This window comes from Xenia sp. Carnegie-2017, unplaced genomic scaffold (genome assembly GCF_021976095.1).
Source record: "Xenia sp. Carnegie-2017 unplaced genomic scaffold, XeniaSp_v1 HiC_scaffold_6, whole genome shotgun sequence".
NCBI classification, from domain to species: Eukaryota; Metazoa; Cnidaria; class Anthozoa; order Malacalcyonacea; family Xeniidae; genus Xenia; species Xenia sp. Carnegie-2017.
In genome coordinates this window covers 12,357,535-12,372,972 of record NW_025813526.1, presented here as the reverse complement: position 1 = coordinate 12,372,972, position 15,438 = coordinate 12,357,535, and the positions used below count along the sequence as shown (strand labels likewise).

Genomic DNA, 15,438 nt, shown 5'->3' with positions numbered 1-15,438 from the left:
AAAACTTCCCCAGTTTATATCAGATGATCTGTTGAACGAAATGTTTGATGCAGAAACTCCAGCCATTCCTATACAAAATTTGATAAAGGGACTAAAAAGAGTTGGTATATTCCAGGTGAAAATAATTGAGTCGGAAATATCTTTTCATTTTTTCTTTTACTGTACTGCTTGCAATGAACAGAAAAGTTTAATAAGTATTAATTTCACCTCCAATCATGCGATCAATTGCACCATACCATATCTAGGTATGGCAACAAATGCCACAAGTAAATAAAATTTTCCAGCAGAATCGAACATCTTTCCCCACAATTCGAAAAATAAATATGTTGATGACTGCACAATTCAGTCCTGTTGGCTCAAACAAAAGAAAACATGAATCAGGAATTTATGCATTATTTTGCAAGTACTTGAGAAAAGTTGCTGGTGGTTTTGACTTGTTGTAGGACTGTTTTTATATTTTTTCAGAATTTGAATTTAATGATTACTTTTAGTACTTTCATTTATTTAAATACTAGTGGAAGAAGAGGTGATATCACTCTTGGGTGGGTTCTCCATTTTGCCACATCAGCTGATGAAGAGCCATTATTAGGATACAAAATAAGTCCATCAATTCGTTTTGCTAAAGTAACGACATCATTCTTGCCAACAGCCAACACATGCATTGATTGCATGACATTGTATTATGCGTCCCAAATGTCAGAATTACAGATGCCAGTAGAGGAAGTCTTGTTTTCCCTTTACGATGAGGCATTTTCTTGTACCCATTTTGGTAACATTTAAACTGAAAAGTTTTAAGAAATATTCCTCAAATTGTTTTACAAAATTTCATCATAGAGCAATATGTAATTTTAAGTTATGTTATGTTAAAGTTACGTTTGATATATAATATAAATTAGAATGTCTTTTGAATGCACTAGGCCATTGTTTTATTAATGGCTTTATGTGGAATTAGTTCAACTCCATCTTTTATAAGTTCTACGGAAATTTCGATAATGCCTGCTTTTCATCTGCTCCCAAAATTTTTTCACAGCTTGCTATTTTCAAGACTGTCGTAACAAGAAACGTCTGTGTGCCTTTCAATGATCTGTACTCTTGAAGCATATAGTTCAATTCTAAAGTTGTTATGATTTTTTTCGAGTGAGGATAGTTCAGCAAGACAATTTTCACTCAGTTGAAGAATTGGTGGAGTAAAGATGGGTCTGCCTTCGTGTTCTTCAGCAATTTCATCATGAACATGACCTTCCACACCCTACTCTCTCAGGTCTTCACTTTAGATATCGATTCCAATGGGATTCTGCGCTTGTCCAGCAATCCATAAACTGAGAGGACTAGATCTGGTTGATCTCATTCTGTGATTTGACCAAGCTTTCTGCCACTTAATAAGTTTATTGTTAATCTCATGCATATATGTATGATAAAGAGCAGCAATATGAATATCATTAAATGGGTCAAGCAATCCCTCATCTTCAAGAAAATAAATCAAACTGTGATAGTAGGTCAGAACACCTCGGTAACATCCCGCCACAGTCTTTCAATCCTTTGATTGTGTGTGCTACATACAGTCAAGATGCTGTCGCGATTGATTCCTCTTTTCTCCAACATATAGTTTGCAATGTGAACATTTTCCAATCCTTTGTCTGTTCTTACTCGACTTGGCAAGCCACACTCTGTAACTGCATGTACGAAATGCATAAGCAATGTCTCTGCTTTGTTGTTGTTAGTACAAATCAATATGACAGGTAACCTACTAAAGCCATCTATTTCTCCAATAACAATAAAATTCCACCTTATAAGCTTGTGATTTAAATCGATATTGTTATAGCTGGTTCGGTCCCTTAACGTTGTAAATTCGACGATGAAGTTTACCTTCTTCCTGTTTGCTACACCCTGGCTGTCAACACGATGAATGGCATCGCGAAGTCGATGTCGTTGAACTTTTATCCTTTTCCCTTTAAGCAACTCTTTAAACATACTTTCGCCACAATGCGGGAATTATCTGGCCATTTTACAAATATGAACATCGATTTCATTATCAGAAATGTCAGTAAAGCTGAATTTGCTAAGACCGTGAACTCTCATTCGACAATATATTGTGCTTTCAGAAACAGATAAAAATGTCGCAATTTCGCTTATCAAGAAATCTTCATCTAAAAAACTCTCCAATAGCTCCCTCGGTATTTCAAACATAGCATGGGTAGTCTCATTTGGACTTCTTTTTGATGGCTGTGCATTTCCATACTTCGTGCACTCGATTCTCAAAGACATTATTTCACTAGGATTAGATAAGCAGAGTTGCCTAAAATCATGCAATGAAAGTTTGCAAACAATATCTGGAGTAACGCGTTGTTCTATAAAACGTTGAGTATGAGAGCTAATTCCAAGCTTTTCCAAAACTCTTTGCATGTCCCTGATTGACGCCCTTTTTATTCCTATTCCGTATTGCGTATTATACATAGCAATATATCATGTATTTCACTATTGATAATATACATGAAAAAATTTCTCAATTCTAATTGGTTAAGAGCAGGGCTACTAACGCTAATACTATTGCCTATAGACTATGTGACTATTCAAACTGTTTAACAAATCGTTTGTTACAAATTACAAATGGTTCAATTTGCGCCTGTGTTTCAGGCTACTTCATGTTAGACATCACATAACGAAGATATAACGAATTAACCACATAACGAAATAACCACATAACGAAATTACCACATAACGAAATAACCACATAACGAAATAACCACTTAGCGAAATAACCACATAACGAAATCACCACATCTTAAATGCCCAAACTCATGGCAAACATGTTAATAAAATATTTCGGTATTATGTGCCTGCTTGATGTTTTGACTAAGCAATGTTGTATGTCTATACGGATTAATTGTTAAAAATACTTTTCCACGAAATGTATTTGACTCCGCGTATTTAGGCAGAGCCCCCCGTATTAAACGTCACAACTGTCGTTGGTCTATGGCATACACTACGTACACTACATAAACAGACTCAGCTAGTTATGTTAGTACTTGTAAAATTACAAAATTACGATTTCCAGTTTATTACTGTGATCTTATAAAAATAAAATTTCTAAGCATTTTTACTATAACTATGAAGTCCAGTGAAGACAACATACCACTTTTACCATCATCACACCTTTTTAAACAACAGTCCATAAGGCCGAACATCGTAAACACCGTTACCTTCTCTTGCTTTGGTGACAGCCAGCATTTTATACCAGAATTTGTTTAGTTAGCAGGGATGATCTCAAGACGACCCGCGGCAGGATTAACACGGTTTTGCAGAACGATTTTCCTCTGACAACCATTGTGCGTGAATTCATGAGCATACGTAGCAGCAGTATTTACATTTGGACTTGAGTAAACGCCTTCAAAATGGCGTTCTTTCTGTCCAATAGCGTACCCTGCTTTCAAAATAGCTGCTTGTAATTTCGTGCCATGATAAGAAACAGGCCATTCACCTTGCGCTTGTTCTGTTCTCATACCGTCTGCTCCAAGCCATTCCTCGGAATCGTAAATTCCGAGGACTTTAACCGCATATCTATTCCATCCATAAGGGCGTTTGCATTGCTTTCCTCCTCTCATGTATACCTTCCCATCATCAGACGCGCTCGTAAAATCACAGTTGTATCTTGGGTCCAAGTCGCTGTGATACAACTGAATGTCAGGTCCTCCTTCTTTGGCGCGAATAAGAAGAAATATTGTTCCAGACGGTTGGACTCCGAGTTCGGCGATTGTGTGGTGGTCTTGCAAACGAGATTTATTGAACATAAGCTGTTGATCACGAGCTGGGATTTTAGTTTTTATTTCAACTGCTGCTTTTACTTCACCAATTTTGTGGTCTTTAGTAACTTGAATAGTTGTTGTCGATCCTGTTATCCTTTTTATGTGAACATTAAACAGGTTTTTGGGAGGCATATTTTCGAGCAATTGCGTTACGTATGTACAGTAAAACAGTTCATGAATAGAAAGTTTCGGTAGTCCGTGGCCAGCAGGGCTATGAACAACATGAAATCCGAGAATTGCGCTAAATCCTGCGGCAAAAAGGTTCAGATCTTCCTCGGACATTATTTTGGAAGTTTTCTTTTGCACCGTACTTACTATGGACCGATGAACTTGGAGTTCTGATGTGAACAAGTTGTCACTTGCCGCAATTTAGCTACACAGTTTAATGTATATAGTCAAATTCAATACTTAGAATTTATTCTTGTTCGAGAATTAAAATTGTTATGTTGCACTCCCGCTTTCATTTTCCGCTGTTGTAATATATGCATAATACGCATTCGTTCGATGCATAAAATTTTATATAACTATTGTGCTATTGTCCATGAGTGCTTGACTCCTTGTGTTATGTTTGATAAACATCGTGAATCAGTGATTAACAGTTTAATGCAAGGAGCTTTGCAATGGCCCGTATAGATTTAGGACCATGGCTTTATCCAAATGGAATAGTTTTGGTGAATGGAAAGCAGTGTTGAGTATTAAATTACTGAGCAAATAACTGACACTGCGCAGAATGTACTTGTAATGTCGTCAGTATATTTGCCATTTATGTTCGCGAATTCTTCAACTATTTTATTCATATTGCTGGCATCTTTTCATACGGTCATTACATACACGCACTGGGTGCTCAATGATCAAGGTCGCATTAGATCAAAGGTATTTGTTGGCTCTTTGCTGTCAAATCAATATTTGAATTAATAAACAAAATTGTGTCATTTATGATACCCAGATTGTTCTTTTATGTTACTAGAGTTATTAAGCAAAAACTTCATTGGATAAACAATTATCATTTCAATCAAACCATAGTGTTTGTACAGAGAAAGGTCTCTAACCCAAATCAGCTCAGCCAGCAAACAAAAGTCATAAATTACCAGTGTAGCTGAGTGCTTTTATGACGCTATTGATTCGTGAATTGCTTGATTTGTGTCTGGTGAAGAATACTCTAAGTACTGATTTGTTCTTATTTACAGTTAGCAAGGTCAAATCAATATTTACATTAAAGTATAGTTTAGAAGACACAAATTAAGCAATTCGTGGATCATTATCGTCAAAAATAATTATTAAAAAGCCCTTACCTACACCAGTAATGCCTAAACATTTATAAAAATCTTACACAGCATATGCCAATAATGTAGGTCAAATATGGATTGTTGATTTTTACTTGAGAATTGAAATGTTTGAAATTCAAACAAGACTTAGGAGAGAAATGAATCTAAAATGAACATTTAGCAACTCAATTATGGTCGCATGATTTGTAATTTCCAACTTGATAGTAAAAAATTTCCACCATATCTTTAGATTAATCAAGTGTATGTAAGATTTTTCAAATGCATACAGTCATACATTTGAGCTGACTATACATATAACCTTTTATCCATGGATCGAAGCAATTTTTGAGTCATATTAAGCTGGGTACATTGCTATCATTTAATTTTATATACATACCATCACTGTATATTCTGGCAGTCCAGCAAGCCTGTAGATTTGTTCATGCTGTGTAACTTTTTTCATTGGTAGCTATAATAATTTCCTTTAAATTATATTGTTTTTACAGTTAGTTAACGCAAAAATATTTACATACATACATGAATATACTTGTGGGCTGCTTAAGCCACTGGGTATTATTAAATAATTTATGTAGGTACTGTACTTCATTGTTCATTTTGTTTTTATTCATTCTTCATGGTAAAGGCATATGTTGACTAGAATTTAGCCTAGTTTATATTTGGATTAAAGGGTTAGAAAATTTATCTGTTTTTTTTAACCATCTAAACTCAGATTGTTAAGTCATTAATATACTATTTAACACTCACTGTGCTAAATAGCAGGTTAATTTAATTGCATCGTATCAGCTCACAATGCAAAAACTATTAACTTCACTTAATTTGATTTACCCTTGATCCACTTTCAAACAACATATTCTTTGACAAGAAAAATTTGGATTAAAAGTTATTTTAAAAATAAAACAATAGTAACATACAATGTTTAAAATTGCTATCATTATTAGGCTTACCAGATAATTATTAATTTATTTCTCTAAGAGATTTATTAATTACCTCTTTTAGGTGTATTCTGAATTCCAGCTGCGAAAACCAGAGAATCTAGTTATTTTTTTACGCACAGATGATGATTTAATGCACCTAAAACAAGTTAAAACAGAATTAGCAAAGGAAAAAAAGTTTTTGGAAGTAGAAAGAGATGAAGAAAAAGTGGATTTGGTGATGAAATATCATGCCGAAGATGAGGATTGTTTACTTGCAGGAAAGCCATTAAAGAAGTTTGATCTAAAAATCAGTACCCTCATTCCTTTTGATACTCTTGGAATCAGGTAAGCTTGACGATATCATTAACTTCACTTCTATTCAAGTACCTTTGTGCTCCGATCAATTATGTGGAAAATACTGCATTGAATTACTCTATATTTCCGGTTTTATATGTGTAAATTTAAACATTTTTATGTATTGACAACAGTTTTTTAAGAGAATTGTAAAGCTTCAGACATTTGTATACAGATTATGTATTACAAATAAGTGGTTTATATCTTCAGATCAAAGGAAACATCTGCTTTTGTTATAACATAGATGTTTCTATGTATGGTATTTAAGTTTACCATCTCATGTACAATCAACCAGATATTTCTGCTGTACTCAACACATCCTGCTATTTTCTCGAACCACTCTCTCGAACAATATAACTTTGCTGTTCTTATTGCTAACTTGCAAAACTTACTGTTGTATATGACTTGATATTCTTTTTGCCTTCAAAGGGCATGATGCTACACAGTATGCTTGTTGACCTTTTTTCACACTTCTCTGGTCGTTAAATCTAAGTAATTTACCTACTGAAATCTTTTGTTTTCTTTATCTGTACTTTCTATAACTTCATTAAATATTCCTGCTAGTGTCACAGTCCATTGGAACCATCTGTAAATTAAACTGCATAACAGTTTAGTCAGAATGCTACTCTCTTTTGCAATCCTTGTCTTTATCGGTTATCTTTTTACCCTCTGAAAAGTAATTAAATCAACTGAAATAAAAACCAGACACTTCACATTTACACTTACTATTTTTTATTCTCTTTGGGCACTCACCATTGCCAATGCTATTGCCTATTGCTCTTTTATGTCGCCCTTTCGGAATAATGGGGAGCTGTAGAGAAGAGTACGACTACGACAAGGAGTACAAAGTTTGACCTTGTAAGGGAATGGCACGAAGAAGTTTGTTGTCGTTGTCGCTTCGTCAAAATTTAGTTTTAGCTATAAATAACAGAACGAGCTTTTTGTGAAAAATACCGACGTTTGCGAAGCAGCTACTGCTCCGTTTGTCAATAATGATATCAACTAATCAGTAATACTGATTTTGCGAGAACACAGGACTCTTTAGAGTGAAAAATCTTCACTATTTTAAATTTTATGTACGATATATTTATACTATTATATTTATTCACTTTGCGTGCGAAATACATGAAAGTTTTCAAGGTCATATTTTCCTTTTAAATGTACATAAGCGTTCAAAAAAGGTTTTAAAGTAAAGCCTGGATGCTCGAAAATAGTACTGTAAACTAATTTCTTACACAATGAAAATATATACCTACTTTCTTTGCTTAAAAAAACATCCTAGTCGCGACTACGAATTTTTTACAAAACATCGTACTCAGATTGATGACGGCTACGTGTTGTTGTCGCAACAATGTTTTCGCGCCAAAATGACGTAATTCGTACTCGTAGTCGTACTCGTAGTCTATGCCAAAGCTCTCTGATGTATTCACCACAACCACTTACAGTGTGTTTTTTTGCAAAGCCTACCACCATCTGTACTGCTTTGGTTGCACTTCTTGAAACTCCCTTCTTTCTTTACCCGGAACCGTTCATTTATAACTGTTTTATAGATAATCCTTAACATAGTTGTAACCTTTTTGTTGTTGTTTTTTTGTAATTTTAGATACAGTGATCACATTGACTTTACAAGTGAATTGCCACCAACAAAACAGGCTCCTTTTTGCACCGTCAGTCTACCATTCAGCATGATCACAATGGACCATCTTGAAGGACTGGTAAAGAGAGACGAACTTAAGAATTACTCTGAAAAGGAACTTAACAGACATTTGTTTGCCGAATATCAGCTGGAAAGTTTGGGTAACCGAGTAAACTTCTCACTAAGTAAGGTAATTAATTTAAAGTGCCTTTATCATGGTGAAGTAACTTCTTTAGATAGTTAAATTGATTTTAAGAACATTTGCAATATATTTGATTGATCAAAAATTTTATCTTCATCGACTTTTTTGGCCTAGAAGACCTAGAATTGCGTGACTTGCTTTCGTTAATAGATTTTTAGTGGGAAATACATAGCGTCCGAACGGTTCAAATTTTCTCGTTTACTATAAACCTGTACTATGAACGCTTCCTATATCTTCAATTTATTTACGTCAATTGATAACATTTTCTTCCTCAAAAATATGGTGCAAATGTTCTTAAAATTTATTGATAAAAAAACACAATGATATGCATGCTGTGATTGGTCTATGCGTATGTATATCATTCATAATTTATTGCCCCGTAGATTATTATATTTGCCTATAATGTTTGCATATATGTACCTATGCAAAACAGATCTGATGTCAACCAATAAAATCAATCAATCAATGAAAGAGAATTTGCAAATCAATCATAAATATGTTTTAGAAGAAAATTAAAACGTTTGTTTTTCAAATTTGTCTTTTTCACGTTGTTATTTTATGGTCGAAGGTTGCACTGGTCTGCTATAGAATTCTCATAAAGGTCCCTCGTTTTGCATTAGCCTATGCAAACATCCATGATACGTACTAATGAATTATTAAAAAAAATATCATTTCCATATACCAAATAGCTATAAAGTCTTTAATGAGATGTTTAATAACGTTTAAGTAATGTGGCTAACTTATTGCGTTAGATGAAAGGTATGTTTCTACAAATAAAAAAACAAATTAATTTCATTATACTTAAATACTCGATCAAATTTGTTTATTTTACATCAGCACGCAAATAGACTCATTTATAGCATTTATCAGTGCAATTCATTTTTATTACGAAGTAAAAACATAAAAACGTGTGTACTGATATGTCTATATCTGAGTTTTCTTTAGCTTTTGCAAACCGATTTCAGCTTAATTAATTTAATCAATTGAATACTCGTAACGAGAATTTCTCAAACGTCTCCTTGGTTTGCATAAGCCTCGAATAATGTACAATGTACAATATACAATAGCTTTGGCAATAAACAATCGGAAGTTGACTCGTTGAATCCTAGGTAAATGACAAAATTCAGTCGTGTCGAATAAAGTTATGGATTTCAAGTTGATTTGATTATGTTAACTTTGTTCTTGTTTAGAACGAAACCTCGTGGGTATTGTTGAACGTCGCAGCTCTATATTGGAGGATTAAGGGCAATGCGCTTGAAGCAATCGAATGCTTAAGAAGAGCTTTATATTATTCTCATGGGTTAGTAACAATTTTAAAAATTTATTAAAGTTCTCGAACTCAGGTTTGCTTTCAGTTGTATACGTGTCCTTGCTTGTTTTGACGTCATGTTACACGTCACATTGTTGTTTCCCATTGTTTGTTAGAGCTGTGTATCATTTCCATGGGTGAACCCATTAGGTCAACGCTTGAACATTGCGATTTTTCTTGCAGCCGTTGCTGTGTCAGATAGCTACTTCTAACTTTACAAAGGACTATTGTTATTGAAATTATAGTTGTGCGATAAGTTGATAGCATATTTATACAAGACTAAATTTCAACTGTCATCTAGCAGTTGTGTAACCAGTCATTAATTAGGTTGTGCTATGGAAATAGTTTGTTTTATACTTACTTTAAAGCATTATATTTCTGAAGAAATGAATTATGGTAAGGATCTGAAATTTGCATAGCACATTACTGTCTTTGTTATCGAAAAAAGGTTTTTTTTTATATTACGAAGTTTCCAACCAAAAGATGTTGCTTTTGCACACTTTACGATTTGGCTCAATAATAACGGTCATTTTAAAAAAGCGTTTGTACCTTCCAGTTAGTGGTGGTATGAAAATAGCTACATAGCCTTGTTAGTTTTTGCATTGAATATAGATTATAACATAATCTTACAGTATAATACATAGATTATAACATAATCTTACAGTGTAATACATAGATTACAACATAATCTTACAGTATAATACTTTTTCATGTACTTTCATTTTGCATTAACTGTATACTTGCGAAAACATTTATCGTTGCCAAACTCGAAAGTTTCTGTAATTTACCTTAAGTTTTTATCAGTTGTATACGTATTTTGACGTCATTACACTTTGGTTCGTATTAGCTATGTATTTTAGCAAATAAAAAGTTATTTAGGTAATCTCTGTTGGATAATGCAATTCTTCGCTCAAATGATATTTATATCATTTATTAGACAATATAGTTGCAACGGTAGCTCAATGTCTTGTTTTTCTTTTTAATGCCTCAATTATTATGATATTGGTGTGTGATAGAAAATTTATGAAGAGTAGGATTTGTTGCAATTGTTACATCTTTTCCACAATGACAAATAAAACCGCTGATGTAATGAAGTGTATGATAAGATTCGTCAGAAAGTTAGGAAAGTTGCGCAAAATTTACAATAGGAGTTGCGCAAAATGAGCAAATGAATTTCGTACTCAAAACTATGCTGAAAAACATAGGTATGTTTGTTAAAGACTGGAAGCATTGAGAATAACAGTTATTTGTGTTGTTCTCATTTCAATTTTCTATCTGAGGTTGATGATATATGTACAGGTTATTCACGTGATGCAAGCATTCTCGTACGAAGTTCTCTTCATTACCTCAGAGATAAGAAAATCAGCTGGTTTTCCTTAGGAAATATCTTTGCTGTAAGTTATATAGGTTTTTGTTTTATTTATTGTTGCTGTAAATTAAATAAAAAGACTGTGTTTGCACAGGCTTTGCAAACCGAGGACACCTTTGGTAGAACTCGAGAGCAGATCAGTGCAAGCCCGAGACTGAAGGTCGAGGGTTGCACATGCTTAAGAGTTCTCACAAACGTCTCCGAGGCTTGCATAAGCCAGCGCAAACACGAAAAACATCTTTTATTTCATTTATAAAATAAAAAAAATGCGAAAAAAGGCAAACATTTTAAATTTCCCTCTAAAATGTATTCATGATCGATTTGAAAATTCTTTTTGAATGATTGATTGTTTTTGATTGATTTGATTGGTTGAGCTCAGATGTGCTTTTCACTGGCTGATGCAAACTCAGCTCTAGACAAATCAGCGCACGAGTTTCATTGTGTTTATTTTATAAAATATATTGAGTGCTCTTTAAGTAGAGACTATACGTAGGTTTCGCAACGTATACGTGTTTTGTCACACATATCATACTTCTCCGTGTCAAAGATTATGCCTGGCATGATGTGTGCAATGCATCTAGTCGTACCATATACGTAGCAGCGTGACGTATCAATGAATTAAATCTGATGATATGATCATATTAAGTGCCAAATTTAGACGTTCCGTATCGCCAGCATATTTTAACAGCATTTTGTTACGTATCATAACAGTTTTGTCTATTTAGTCACTCAAATGTGGCAATTTTTAAAGTCCGAATGGAGTACATTTTTCCTTACGTCATACATAAGTCAGAAAATTGATAATGACGTTACAAACTTATCTTCTAACTCCATTGATACCTTCTAAAGTGCTTAATTTTGTTATAGTCATATAGCCATGGTATTTGTGTATTGTAAGAATCTCTTGCTTAGTTAAGGGGGCATATTTTAAACCCAATATTTCCGACGAATACTATTTTACTTCGATTTAAAAGAATGGGCATTAATCAAAATTAGCCTACTGAACATAATTATTTGATGCGCGCAATGAGTATGCGCTTATAATTTCTTAAAATAGTTGTGCTTAAACCAAATATTTAATACAAAATTAGCGCTGATCAAGTTGCTCATTGCCATGTAGTAGAACTATTTATCGTTCATACGGCTCACGCTTAAGTAGACTGCGCAAGCTGAGAGGATTTTTTAATAACATTTGGACAAGTTCGCCAGTTACTCCAAATCAGTGCAGGTTCATCCAGTTGATTATTGCCTTTGTTATAAAGTCAACCAGCTGGTCAGGCGAACTGCGCATGCTTTAGTGTACTGTGCATGCTTAGTTGATTTTTTAATAGTTTGTGACTGAGCGATCTAGTTTATTTGAAATCGATGCTAATATAGTCTATATGAACTGTAACAATTGGTCAAATAACTGTGCATAGTCATATGACTTTTCTGATAAATTTTGACTTGGCGAACTAGTTACTCGCGAGCAGTGCAAACCACATTAATTAGTAAGTTAAGTCGACTGCAAGTGTTCAGTTATACAGGATGTTTGAAAAAACGTAACTCGCACAAACAAATGTATATGCATTAAAGTTAAACCCGCTTAAGATATTTTAGTCTGTAATGGCTGATTGTTCCGCCTGGTTAATTTAGTTACACGCTAGTTTGTCCATGTTTGTTGCAACTTTTAAAAATTTGATTACATGTGGCTGTTATTACTCAGTCAATGTTGGTTTGATTTTACAAAGCTTTTGTGTATTGTATTTGAGATGGAAATGAGTGCATGGCAGTACATCTAAATTTTGCTTTCACTAATAGTGCGCAAACCCCCATGAAATCCCAGAGGTGCTAAACAGCTGTCAAGCTCGTTAAACTGTTGTGAATACTAACTATACATTATATTGTAAATATTAATTTTTGGGAATTTCCAAGATTTGATTATAAAAAGTAACAATAAACAGTGCGGTCCGTTGTCTAAAACACAAGTGTTCATGTAATTTAATACATGTCACAAGCGTGTTGTGTTGATCTATCGTTTATGGCAGGGGTCTCCAAACTTTACAGCCAGAGGGCCACATGAACTCTCATCCAGCATGTTGAGGGCCGACGAACCGTATACCGCTGGTCAAAGAGCGAATATTTTAATAAAACGACGTACTTTTTAAAATAGACATGTTTCGACATCTCATGATGCCATCTTCAGTATAAGTGAAATAATAAATGATACAAGGTTTATATAAAAGTAATATGATACATAAATTACAACAATAAAAGGAAATAAGTATCATTTATTATTTCACTTATACTGAAGATGGCATCATGAGATGTCGAAACATGTCTATTTTAAAAAAACTTGTCGTGTATATTAAATCCGCAAAACGAAGTACATTACACAAGCTTCATTAGTTAAGAAAATATTTATTCAAAATTTAAAGGTTAAATTTCAACCAAGAGTAATATCATAAAAAAATCACAATTAGTCTGTTCAGTTTTCTCAATGTGAATGGTGAAATTGGCTTTCCTCAGTGTCTCTGCGGGCCGGATTGAGAGTCCCAACGGGCCATTGTTTGGAGACCCCTGGTTTATGTGGATGACGTTCCCTGAACGACATCTTAGAGAAGTCGAAAAGCTTTTTTGAAACACAATTATAAAAAAATGCTTTTCGCGAATCTGATGCGAGGGTTGAGAACAATCACGCTACATGCAATCTAAGTTAGAGCGTTAAAAATACAGAAAAAGTTAAACAATTACTTGGTCTTATAACTAAAGAACATTTTCTAATCTTAAAAAAGTTAATTTGACGTAAATAATATTAAATATATAGTTTTATTTGAATCATGCTCATCGAATATACTTCATTTTGTGTATATATACTTGACAGGCTACCCATATGTATGCACTGCGTACCTATTTTTATAGAAATGAATAAAAGCTTTACTTCTGGAATCTGTCAAGTTTATCGTATTTATACGGTTTCAGTTTTTGTGTGCAACAGCAACTGTAAACCGCGTGTTTCTCGTGTAAAGTGGCTGAAGTTCTAAGTGTGTGAATATTTTTTGTGCTTGGTGTTTGTAAAATATTTTGTCGACATGATCAAATGCAGTAAAACAAAACCAAGATATTAATAGCCGTATGAAAATTATTGCCAAAAATTGCTTATAAAGAAGTCACCATAAAAGTTAGTTTTACTTTATGGGTAAATCATACTTATATTTCACTTAAAATTTCTCTCTTTACTTCATAGAGCCTCGGGCAGTATGCGTCGGCAGAAATTTGTTTTAGAGAAGCAATAGAGATACATCCAGGTTTTGAAAACGCAAAACAAAGGTTACACGCAGTGCTGTGTGAAAAAAAGTTGCAAAGAGCCTTGGAGCAACAGCATGAGTAAGTAGACATACGTATACATTTTTGGTTCACTTAATATCTTAAACTCTGCGCACAATTACTCTTAATAGATTAAACTAAAGCAGAAACTACCGTATGTCATTAACACTGACATGCATTGTGCTTTTATGTAAGTGAATTTAAAATGTTCCAATCGATAATCGAAATTCGACAACGGTCGTCGTAATTATGAATGTAAACGGAACATAATCTGATGATTAACAGAATTTCGTTTTTACTAGCGCGAGTGGTAAGGCTGTAAATTTCCACAACAATAAACAGTTGCCCGATTTATACAAGCGTTAAAGATGTCTTAATAACTTAGTTATTGAAGAAAGTTTTTCATGTTATTGAGCTAAAAATACTATAGTTTTGGACTCGCTATTAAATTACGTAAAATATTAATCTGAACATTCGACCAACAACAGTATTGCAACACATTATCAACAAGCTTAAATATATTTTTCTTTTTTATTTCACAGCATTTTGAAGTCAATATTAGTAAGAATGGAAAACTACCAAGAAAAACAAAAAAAGTTTGAAAATGACGAAAATGTTATGTTGAGTCGAGTCGTGCCTGAAGAATTACAGTTGAAAAAGCATTACATCATTGAAAAAACTCTTGCACAGTTCGAGAGGACATTGTAAATTATAATAAATTATTTTCATATTTTTGTGGAAATGTTACAAATTTTGTAGGTACAGTTTTTTAAGGCAATTTAAGAACTTTATTCGATTACAATTGTCTTGTGGTCGACTTTTTTGTATAACGAACGTGATGTAAAGACATGTCTAAAACCCAGATTGTCATCAGTTGTACAGACGTAAATAGTATAATATATATATTTTAATTTTATGGGTGTTTATAAATGGTTTTTCATGGTGTTAATTTAGTGCGGTGGAAGGCGTTTTCATTTTCAACTGCTAGTGTATTTTGTTAAATATTTAATTTTAATCAATTTCAAAATCTCTTCGTTTCCACCTAATTTTTATTTATTCACTGTCGTTTTAACATAAACATATACAAAAGCGTTGTGCATGTTAGACCTATCTTCACGCGGATCGTGTGCTTGAAAAACGTAGAAAGTCCTGTAAAAACATCAATTAGAAATCTAGGCCTGCAAAACATGGAAAATTGCCTGCGGCTCTAGAACGTCCTTGGAAATGAAGATTTCGTGTTGTTTTGTTTTGGCAATACA

The 15,438-nt window shown here is 33.6% G+C and overlaps 2 protein-coding genes and 1 long non-coding RNA gene across 3 annotated transcripts; 2 read left to right on the top strand and 1 right to left on the bottom strand.

The window, feature by feature from the left end:
• Positions 1 to 3,245: 3,245 nt before the first annotated feature.
• On the bottom strand, positions 3,246 to 4,085 carry LOC124457119. The gene has a single exon (XM_047007407.1). The coding sequence runs from the start codon at positions 4,083 to 4,085 to the stop codon at positions 3,246 to 3,248; it is 840 nt and encodes a 279-aa protein (XP_046863363.1).
• A 269-nt stretch (positions 4,086 to 4,354) lies between these two features.
• On the top strand, positions 4,355 to 9,706 carry LOC124457118 (tetratricopeptide repeat protein 17-like). Its single transcript, XM_047007406.1, has 5 exons — positions 4,355 to 4,676; positions 6,086 to 6,348; positions 7,961 to 8,183; positions 9,386 to 9,495; positions 9,688 to 9,706. Exons 1-5 carry the CDS (start codon positions 4,545 to 4,547, stop codon positions 9,704 to 9,706), a joined length of 747 nt encoding a protein of 248 aa, XP_046863362.1. The 5' UTR covers positions 4,355 to 4,544.
• Positions 9,707 to 10,798: 1,092 nt separating this feature from the next.
• LOC124457576 lies at positions 10,799 to 15,095 on the top strand. The gene is made up of 3 exons (XR_006952665.1): positions 10,799 to 10,898; positions 14,100 to 14,239; positions 14,722 to 15,095. It is a non-coding gene; the product is annotated as an uncharacterized LOC124457576 (long non-coding RNA).
• Positions 15,096 to 15,438: the final 343 nt, after the last annotated feature.